At 68.0% G+C, this 11,178-nt stretch overlaps 1 protein-coding gene across 1 annotated transcript; it reads right to left on the reverse strand.

Annotated features, from left to right (window-relative positions):
• Positions 1–1,172: 1,172 nt before the first annotated feature.
• PHOX2A (paired like homeobox 2A) lies at positions 1,173–7,174 on the reverse strand. The gene is given in 4 exon segments (XM_074167435.1): positions 1,173–1,346; positions 1,348–1,620; positions 3,956–4,143; positions 6,964–7,174. Coding segments are annotated over 4 exon segments (846 nt in total).
• Positions 7,175–11,178: the final 4,004 nt, after the last annotated feature.

Genomic DNA, 11,178 nt, shown 5'->3' on the forward strand with positions numbered 1-11,178 from the left:
GGGTCTGTCCCATCAGCGCAGGGTCCAGGAGAGGGTGGGGGTCCCCTGCTATGGTTCCACAGCACCCATGGGTGGGTGGGGGGGCGTCAGTGGGGTCTGTCCCATCGATGCAGGGTCCAGGAGAGGGTGGGGGTCCCCCGCCGTGGTCCCGCAGCACCCATGGGTGGGTGGGGGGCGTCGGTGGGGGCTGCCTCGGGTCTGTCCCATCAATGCAGGGTCCAGGAGAGGGTGGGGGGTCCCGTGACCCCCTCCCGTGGTCCAACAGCACCCATGGGTGGGTGGGGGTGTCAGTGGGGTCTGTCCCATAGATGAAGGGTCCAGGAGAGGGTGGGGGTCCCGTGACCCCCTCCCGTGGTCCAACAGCACCCATGGGTGGGTGGGAGGCGTCAGTGGGGTCTGTCGCATCAATGCAGGGTCCAGGAGAGGGTGGGGGGTCCCGTGCCCCCCCGTGGTCCCGCAGCACCCATGGGTGGGTGGGAGGTGTCGGTGGGTTCTGTCCCATCAGCGCAGGGTCCAGGAGAGGGTGGGGGTCCCCTGCCGTGGTTCCACAGCACCCATGGGTGGGTGGGGGGCATCAGTGGGGTCTGTCCCATCGATGCAGGGTCCAGGAGAGGGTGGGGGTCCTGTGACCCCCTGCTGTGGTCCAACAGCACCCATGGGTGGGTGGGGGGCATCAGTGGGGTCTGTCCCATCGATGCAGGGTCCAGGAGAGGGTGGGGGGTCCCCCCCCGTGGTCCCGCAGCACCCATGGGTGGGTGGGGGGCATCAGTGGGGTCTGTCGCATCGATGAAGGGTCCAGGAGAGGGTGGGGGTCCCGTGGTCCCCCCGTGGTCCCGCAGCACCCATGGGTGGGTGGGGGGGCGTCGGTGGGGGCTGCCTCGGGCCTGTCCCATCGATGCAGGATCCAGGAGAGGGTGGGGGTCCCGTGGCCTCCCCCAGGGAGCAGCCTTGGGTGGGTGGTCCCCGGTCCATCTCCCCACCGGTGGCCGTTTGCCGGAGCATCATCGCTGGCTGCACCGTGGGAGCATCGTCGCGGCGGGTTGGGGGGGGGGGGTGGGGGGGTGGCACGGGGCGGCTGTTGGGGGTCCGGGGGGAGGCTGGGGGGGATGGGGTGGTGGGGGGTGGGTGTTTAGGGGGGGGTGGGGGTGGGGGGGCAGCCGGATGCGGGCGCATCAGAAGAGGTTTGTCTTGAGGGCGTTGGGCTTCCGATGGAAGGAGGAGAGGACGCCGGAGAAAGGCCCCGGCACGGCTTCGGCGGGTTGCCAGGCTTTCAGCAGGTCGGCGGCGTTGGTGGCCCCGCTGCTGGTGCTCACCCCGGGCCAGATGGGTGCCTTGAGGGGTTGGGGGGGGGTGACCGGGTCCCATGGGTGGCCCCGCGCCGGGGCTAGGGCTTAAGCTGCTGCCCCCTGGGCTACCGAGGCTACCTGCGGCTGGGGGCAAGGAAGCCGTGCTGTCGGGCGTGGGGCTGCAGTTGGACTCCTTGGACTCGTCATCCTCCGAGGAAGAGCGGGGCTCCGACTTCTTGCCGGTGGGACCCCCCCCGGGGTTGGCACCAGCCCCCTTGGCGTTGGCCGCCCGCTCTTGCTTGCGGAATTTGGCTCGGCGGTTCTGGAACCAGACCTGGAGGAGGGGAAAGGGGGCAAAGGGGGGGGGGGACACACACAGAGGGGATGGGAGAACCCCTCGCCATCATCCCCGGGGGGGGGTTGGGGGAACCCGTGGGGTGCAGAGTGTTGCAGCCCCCCCCTTTGCTATGGTGCTCGCCCCGGGGTGCCCCTTGCGGCACCCCCAGATCCACGGGTGAAATGTTTCCCACTGTACTGAAGCGGGGGGGGACATAGAGGGGATGGGAGGACCCCTCGCCATCATCCCTGGGGGGGGGGTTTGGAGGAACCCGTGGGGTGCAGAGAGCCTTGCAGCCCCCCCCCCTCCCCGTGCCATGGTGCTCGCCCTGGGGTGCCCCTTGCGGCACCCCCAGATCCACGGGTGAAATGTTTCCCACTGCACTGGGGTGGGGGGGGACATAGAGGGGATGGGAGAACCCCTGACCATCGTCCCTGGGGGGGTTTGGGGGAACCCGTGGGGTGCAGAGTGTTGCAGCCCCCCCCCCACCTTTGCTATGGTGCTCCCCCCGGGGTGCCCCTTGCGGCACCCCCAGATCCACGGGTGAAATGTTTCCCACTGCACTGGGGGGGGGGGGGTAGGGAGGGTGGGGGGGGGTCAATATATCTAAAAGCAGCTCGTTTTTGCGGCGTCATCGGGCGCTGGCACCGCTACGGGGCTGCGGCACCTGCCATGGCGGGGGGGTGGGATGCGGTGGGGGGGGTCTGCAGGGACAGTGGGGCAGACAGGGAGGGGGCACTGCCGGGGACAACGCTGCACCCCCCGCCTGCACCTCGGGGGGACAGAACACCCCCCACCCCCCCACCCCCCCCAGGCAGCCTGTGCCCCCCACCCCCGGCTCCCCGGCACGCAGCGTGCTGACATGTGGCACTGTTCATGTCCCCACTTGGGAGGGAGGTGACCCCAAAGGTGAGACACCCACCCCCCCCTCCCCAGCCCTGTGGGTCCCCCATCCTTGAGGACAAGGACCCCCCCAGTCTCGTGGGCCCCCCCATCCTGGGATACCAGGATTCCCCAGCCCCGTGCGTCCCCCCGTCCTTCAGGTCAGGACCTCCCCCAGCCCCATGGATCCCCCATCCTTGGTGTCAGGACCCAAAATCCTGTGGGTCCCCCCATCCTTGAGGACAAAGACCCCCCCAGACCCATGGATCCCCCATCTTGGGGTGCCAGGACCCCCAGCCCTGAGGGCCCCCCCCTATCCTTTGATACCAGGGCTCCCCATCCCTGTGGGTCCCCCCATCCTTGGGACCAGGACCCAAAATCCTGTGGGTCCCCCCACCCTTGGGGCCAGAACCCCCCATTCCTGTAGGTCCCCCATCCCTGAGGACAAGGACCCCCCAGCCCCGTGGGTCCCCCCATCCTTATGCCCAGAACCACCCCCCCCCAGGCCCACGGGTTCCCCTATCCTTGGATACCAGGACCCCCCAGCCCTGTAGATCCCCCAACCTTGGGGTCAGAACCCCCTCCCCCAGCCCTGTGGGTCCCCCATCCTTGGGGACAAGGCCCCCACAGCTCTGTAAGTCCCTCCCCCCACCCCAATCCTTAGGGCCAGGACCCCCCCAGCTCCGTGGCTCCCCCATCCTGGGGTACCAGGACATCCCCCCCCCAAAATGCGCAGAGCATTCCCGGTGCTCGGAGCGAGGACGCCATCCCGAGCCCCACAGACCCCACAGCCGGGCTGGGGGACCACGGATGGGTCCCCTCCCACTGTGGGATGTTGCCCCCACCTTGACACCCCCCCCCCCAAAACAATGTGTGTCGTCCCCCCCCCAGGGGTCCCACAGCAAGACCGGGCGCCCCGTGGGGATGGAGGTGTCGATGAAGTGGGGTCTGCACCGAAAAAGCAGGGGGTCTGCACTGACATGGGGGGGGTCTGCACCGACAAAAGGGGGGGGGGGGTCTCCGTCCCCCACGGCCTCCCCCCAAACCCACCCGGCCTCGACGCTTTTGGGACCGTAATAAATCCCTGCTGCCGGGTGATGTGGCACAAACCGACACCCCCCCCCCCCGCCTCCAAAATCTGCCAGGAGCCGGACTGGGGGGGGATGAGGGGGGGTCTTCCAAGCACACCACACACACACCCCCCCCCCCCCGCGGCAGAGCAGGACATCCCATCCCCTCGCCGCTGCCATCCCATCCCTGGGGAACCTGCCAGCACCGGGGAAACCCAAGGATGAGCTCCATCACCTCCCAAGGCGGGGAAGTGAGCGGCAGGCTCCCAAATTAGGGACCAAATTAGCCACCACCCTCCCCCCCCCCCCCAAAAAAAAAAACCCTCTATCCTGGGGTTGTCCAACCCCCCCACCCCCACCCCCCCCTCCCGGGAGCCCACCTGCACGCGGGCCTCGGTGAGGTCGATCTTGAGGGCCAGCTCCTCGCGGGTGTAGATGTCGGGGTAGTGGGTCTCGGCGAAGACCCTCTCCAGCTCCTTCAGCTGGGAGCTGGTGAAGGTGGTGCGGATCCGCCGCTGCTTCCGCTTCTCGTTGATCCCCGAGGGGTCGGAGAAGAATTTGTAGGGCACTGGGGAGGGAGGGAGGGGGAAGAATAATGAAATAAAATAATAATAGTTAATAATAATAATAATTAAAAAAGGAGACACGGGACGGGGGGAGTGAGCTTGGACAGCACCCACGGGGAGGGTAGGGGACGCCGGGATTCGCCGCCGGGGAGGGATGGAGGGAGCAGGGATGGAGCGGGAAGGGATGAGTGGGAAGGGATGAGTGGGAAGGGATGGACTGAGAAGGATGGAGGGAGCAGGGATGGAGCGGGAAGGGATGGAGCGGGTAGGGATGGAGTGGGAAGGGATGGAGCGGGAAGGGATGGAGTGGGAAGAATGAAGGGAGCAGGGATGGAGCAGGAAGGGATGGAGCGGGTAGGGATGGAGCGGGAAGGGATGGAGTGGGAAGGATGGAGGGAGCAGGGATGGAGTGGGTAGGGATGGAGCAGGAAGGGATGGAGCGGGAAGGGATGGACTGGGCAGAGATGGACTGAGAAAGATGAAGGGAGCAGGGATGGAGTGGGAAGGGATGGAGTGGGAAGGGATGGAGGGAGCAAGGATGGAGCGGGCAAGGATGGAGCACCGGGTGGAGGGAGCAGGGATGCAGCAGGCAGGGATGACTGGGAAGGGTTGGACCGGGACGGATGGAGGGGGCAGGATGGAGGGAGCAGGGATGGAACGGGCAAGAATGGAGCGGGAAGGGATGGACCGAGCAGGACACACCGGGCAGGGAGGGATCAGGCGGGGATGAACGGGGGATGGATCATCCGGGCAGGGATGGACCAGGATGGGATGCAGCGGGAAGGGATGGACCGGGCAAGGATGATCCAGGCACAGATAAACCGGGCATGGATGGACCGGAAAAGGATGGATTGGGCAGGGATGATCCGGGCAGGACACACCGGGCAGGGGAGCCATCGGCAGGGACACACCGGGCAGGGATGCACCGGGCACGGATAGACCGGGCTGGGATGCACCGGGGAGGGATACAGTGAGCAGGGATAAACCGGGCAAGGGTGCACCGGGCGTGGATGATCCGGGTAGGACACATCGGGCAGGGATGGACTAGGCAGGGATGATCCCGGCAGGACACACCGGGCAGGGATGCACCGGAGAGGGATGGATTATAGAGGGATAAACCGTGCAGGGAGGCACCGGGCATGGATAAACCGGGCAAAGATGCACCGTCAGGGATGGACCGGGCAGGACACACCGGGCAGGGGAGGCACCGGGCAGGGGAGGCACCGGCAGGGATGAAACCGGACAGGGAATGAATCGGAAAAGGACGGACCGGGCAGGCATGATCCGGGCAGGGATAAACCGGGAAAGGATGATCCTGGCACGGATAAACCGGGCAGGGGTGAACCGGACAAGGATGCACCGGACACGGATGAACCGGGCAGGGAGAGACCGGGAAGGGATGAACCGGGCAGGGATGAACCGGGCAGGGAGGGACCGGGCAGGGAGGGACCGGGAAGGGAAGGACCGGGAAGGGCGGCCGCGGAGCTCGGGCTCTGCCTCCCCGCGCCCCCCCCGGTCCCGTTCGTTCGTTGCCGCCGCCGCCCCCCGTGGCGGGACGCGGGGCCACGGGCGGCGGGAGCGGGGCCGGGGTGGGGAGCTCGGTGCGGGGCCGTCGCCGATGCCGGGGGCGGGGGGGGAGGCCGGTACCGTTCGGCGGCTCCTTCGTTGTCGGCGCATCCGCGGGCAGCGCGTCCGCGGCGGCAACGAAAGCGGAGCGGGGAGGGGGGACCCGGCGGCGGCGACCCCCGCCCAGCCCTGCTCCGGGACCGCCGCCGCCCCGGGGACTTCGGGGGACCCGGTATCGCGCTGCCGAGAGCCGCCCGGGAGCAGGGGGTTGCGGGGGCCGCGGGGGTCCCCCTGGGCTGCGGGCACCGGCGGTACCGGGAACCGATTGCACCGAGCACCGACGGCAAGTGGTACCGCCGGTACTGGGAACCGACGGCCCCGAGCACCGGCGGTGGCGAACATCGACGGTACCGAGCATCGACAGCAGCGGTTACCGACGGCATCGAGCCCCGACAGTCCCGAGCACCGGCGGCATCGAAAACTGACGGTACCGGGCACCGGCGGCACCGGGAACCGACGGTACCGGACACTGGTGGCAGCGTGCACCGACTGTACCGAGCACAAATCGTACCGGGCACGGACGGCATCGAAAACTGACGGTACCGGGCACCGGCGGCACCGGGGACCGATGGTACCGGGCAACGATGGCATCGGGAACCGACGGTACCGGGCACCGGCGGCACCGGGAACCGACTGTACCGGACGCCGGTGGCAGCGTGCACCGACTGTACCGAGTACCGACGGTACCGGGCAACGATGGCATCGAAAACCGACGGCACCGGGCACCGACGGCACCGGGAACCGACTGTACCGAGTACCGACGATACCGGGAACGGACGGCATCGAAAACCGACGGTACCGGGAACCGACGGCACCGGGAACCGACTGTACCGAGTACCGACGGTACCGGGCAACGACGGCATCGAAAATTGACGGTGCCGGGCAACGACGTCACCGGGAATCGACGGTACCGGGCACCGGCGGCATCGAACACTGACGGCACCGGGTACCGGCGGCACGGGGAGGCGACGGGGCCGGGCACCGACGTGAGCGGGAACCGACGGCATCGAGCACCGACGGTCCCGGGAAGCGACAGCACCGGGAACCGACGGTACCGGGCACCGGTGGTGGCGGGGGTACGGTGTGTGGAGGGGGGTGGTGGTGTGAGGGGGGGGAGGCGGGGGGTGTGGGGGGGGTGTTGCGGGGGTGCGGGGGGGGGGGTGGTGGTGGTGGTGGGGGGGTAACCGGTCCGTTACCTGCCGAATAGGGCGAGGGCTGGTGGTCGCGCAGGGCGCCCAGGGCGCAGTTGGCGGAGGCGAGGGGGGGGCAAGCGGGCCCGGTACCGAACCCCCCCCGCATGGGGCTGTACTGGAAGGAACCGGCCTGGCTGCAGGGGCTGAACTCGTAGGCGGACGCCTCCATGGCGGCCACGCAGGAGTCGTAGGAGTTGAGGTAGGAGTAGTCCATGGCGAACGCGAAACGGTGGTCCCGGTTACCAGCCCGCCCGTTACCGATACAACCGTCGTCGCCGTCGTCGTCGTCGTCGTCGTTTGCCCGCCGGCCCCCGGCCCGCCCCCGCCATCCGCCGCCCCAACCCGCCCCGGGCCGCCGCGCCCCGTAATATACCGGCGGGGGGAGCGGCGGACAAAGGCTGCGCTCGCCGGGGGCTTTTGCATGACAATATCTCCCGGGGCCGGCGGGCGCAGCAGGAGCGGGCGGAGCCGCCAACCCCCCCCCCCCCCCCCGCCCCGACCCCCCCCCCCCCCACCCCTTACCCCCGCCCCACCGCCCCCCAGCCCTTAACCCTTGGTGGGAGCCCGCACCCACACCCCCTCACACCCCCCCCCCCAACGCCGAGCCCGGCCCGGCCCCCGCAGCCCCGCACGTCGGGGCGGGAGGTGGGAGAGGCCCCGGGACCGGAGGTCTCCCCCCGGTGGCCCCGCCCTCGGAAGGGTCCCCACCGCTGCCACCAGCAGCAGAGATTCACCCCCCCACACACACACCCCCCCCCCCCCCAACCCCGATACCAGCCCGGTGGCGCCCCCAGCCCCGTTCCCCTCTGCCCCGTGTCCCCATCCCTCAGACCCTCCCTGTCCCCAGCTTCCACCCATCCCATCCCATCCCATCCCATTCCATCCCATCCCATCCCATCTCCGTCCCATCCCATCCCATCCCATCCCATCCCCATACACATCCCATCCCCATCTCTATCTCCGTCCCATCTCATCCCCATCCCATCCCCATACACATCCCTAATCCCATCCCATCCCACACACGTGCCCATCACATCCCCATCCCCATCCTCATCCCTATCCCAACCCATCCCATCTCCATCTCCATCTCCATCTCCATCCCATACACATCCCTAATCCCATCCCACACACGTGCCCATCACATCCCATCCCCATCCCCATCCCCATCCCCATCTCCATCCCATCCCATCCCCATCTCCATCTCCACCCCATCCCATCCCCATCCCCATCTCCATCCCATCTCCATCTCCACCCCATCCCATCCCCATCCCATCTCCATCCCATCCCATCTCCATCCCATCTCCATCTCCACCCCATCTCCATCTCCATCCCATCCCCATCTCCATCCCCATCCCCATCCCCATCCCATCCCCATCCCAATCTCCATCCCATCCCATCCCATCCCATCCCATCCCATCCCATCCCATCCCCATCCCAATCCCCATCTCCATCTCCATCTCCATCCCCATCTCCATCCCATCCCTCTCCGTCTCCCCAGGGCGGGGGGGGCTTTGCCCTTCCCCCCCAGTTTGCATCCCGCCTGAATTTCAAAGCGCCTCATGGGGGGGCGCGTGGGGATTTGGGGCGGATTTGGGCAGATTTGGGGCCATTTTCAAGACAAACACTTTCACTAAAGGGGATTTAAAAGTCTAATTCCGGCCACTCCCGGCTTTGTGACCCCCTGGGGGGTGGGGGTGAGGAATGGCCAGATCCTGCGGGATCGGCGCTGCCTGTGGGACCGTCCTGCCCCATCTCCTGCCCCACGTCCTGCCCCACATCTTGCCCCATCTCCTGCCCCACCTCCTGCCCCACGTCCTGCCCCATCTCCTGCCCCACATCCCACTCCACGTCCTGCCCCATCTCCTGCCCCACGTCCTGCCCCGTCTCCTGCTCCATGTCCTGCCCCACATCCCACTCCACGTCCTGCCCCATCTCCTGCCCCACATCCTGCCCCATCTCCTGCCCCACATCCCACTCCATGTCCCGCCCCATCTCCTACCCTACCTCCTGCCCCATGTCCTGCCCCATCTCCTGCTCCACATCCTGCTCCATGTCCTGCCCCACATCCCACTCCATCTCCTGCCCCATCTCCTGCCCCACATCCCACTCCACGTCCTGCCCCATCTCCTGTCCCATGTCCTGCCCCACATCCCACTCCACATCCTGCCCCATCTCCTGCCCCAAATCCCACCCTCTGTCTTGCCCCATCTCCTGCCTCATCTGCCCCACACCTGGCTCCATCTCCTGCCCTCTGTTCTGCCCCACAGGCTGCCCCATTTCCCGCTCTGCGTCCTGCCCCATTCCCTGCCCCACATCCCACCCTGCCCCCTGCCCCATGCCCCGTTTCATGTCCTGTCCTGTGTCCTGCCCCATCTTCTGCCCCACATCCTGCCCCATCTCCTGCCCTGTGTCCATTCTGCCCCATGCCCTACCCCACATCCTGCCCTTCTCCTGCTCTGCATCCTGCCCCATCTCCTGCCCCATCTCCTTCTCCTATCTTGCCCCACGTCCCCCCCCACATCCCACAGGTGCCCCCACTCCCACCCAGGCTCCCCTCACTGGGAAGAGCCCCCACTGGTTGGATTCCCCCCCCACCACCCCTTTCCCCCCGGGTGGGCAAGATCCGGGTCCTATCCCTCCTCTGGGACCCTGGGGACCCCCGTGGGTGCGGGTAGGGGCTGGTGGGTATCCCCCCCCCCAGACATCCCCCCCCCACGTCCTATTGACACCCCCACTCCCACCCAGGCTCCCCTCACCGGGAAGAGACCCACTGGCCGGATCCCCCTGGGTGGGCAAGATCCGGGTCCTATCCCTCCTCTGGGACCCTGGGGACCCCCGTGGGTGCGGGTAGGGGGCTGGTGGGTGCCCCCCCCCAACCCTCACACCCCCCCCCCCCCCCCCCAATTTCCCTCCCCCCCCACCCCAGCTGCGCCGGCCGAGCGGGCAGGTTGCTAAACAAGTTAATTAGATCACGGAGCTGGAGGCTGGCGGCTGAGCCAGAGCCCCGACTGTCAGGCTGCTGGAGTTGTGAAAAAGTTAATTCAATTAAGTTTTCCCTCTAAACTAATTAGGCCGCAATCTGCCACGCAAGGAGCTGCCGCTATTGCTACCCAGAGCCAGGGGCAGAACGGGGTAGAGGGGGGAGGAGGAGGAGGAGGGGGATGAAGGGGGAGAGGAGAGGGAGGGGGATATGGGGAGGGAGCGGGATGGGGGGGGGTGGGGGGGTGGGGAGCGAGCTGGGGGTGTCCTGTCCCGGGGAGACCCCTCACCTCCCAATGTCCCCCCCCCACCCCCCCCCGTATCCCCCCCGTGGCTCCCGGGATGCGGGATTTGGGTGATTCCTCCTCGTTTCGGTGGGTGGAGGAAGGTGGGTGCTGGCAGAGGGGCACCCACTTGTCCCCAGCATTGCCCGATGGGGTGGGGGGGGGCAGGCACAGGATGACACACACCCCCCCCCCCCCCCACTGCCCCCGAAATGGGTGGCAATGGCAGCGGGGAGGGCTGGGCACGGAGGGGGAGAGGGGGAGAGGGACATCCCCCCCCATCCATCCTTAAGAGCTGGGGACAGGGACACCCCCCCCCCTCGTCCCTCCATCCTTGAGGGGCTGGGGACAGGGACACACCCCCCCCCCCCCCCAGAGAGGACAAGGACCCCCAGTCCCATCCTTGAGTAGCTGGGGATGGGGACCCCCCCCCAGAGGGGACAGGGACCCCCCCCAACGTCCCTCCATCCTTGAGGGGATGGGGATGGGGAACCCCCCCGGAGGGGACAGGGACCCCCCCGATCCCCAGGACCTGGGGACCATCCGTGACCCGAGGGCCACCTTCTCAGGGGGGGTCATTGCCCCCCTGGAGCTGGGGGGGGGGGGGGGGGGGGGGCGGTGTGGTCTAATGGGACATCATCCCCCCCCCCCCCAAGCTCTGATGGGACCCCCACTTTGGGCACAACCCATGTCCGTGTCCCCCCCCCCCCCATCTCGCCCGCCCAATTTCTTGGGGGTCGGTGACCAGGTCACCCCACAGATGAGTTTTTGCACCGTTGCGGGGGGGGGGGTGTGTGAAATTGGGGAGGGGGGTGGGGGGGTGTCCCTGGGCTCTGGGGCCACCAGGGCCCGACGGTGGCCTGCGGCCAGTGACCAGTGGCCACCAGCGCTTTGTTCCCGGTGACAAAGCGTTCCCCCCCCCCCCCCCCCCCAAGGCTGGCTGGAGCTGGCTCGC

Source organism: Numenius arquata, unplaced genomic scaffold (assembly GCF_964106895.1).
Source record: "Numenius arquata unplaced genomic scaffold, bNumArq3.hap1.1 HAP1_SCAFFOLD_1743, whole genome shotgun sequence".
Lineage (NCBI taxonomy): Eukaryota > Metazoa > Chordata > Aves > Charadriiformes > Scolopacidae > Numenius > Numenius arquata.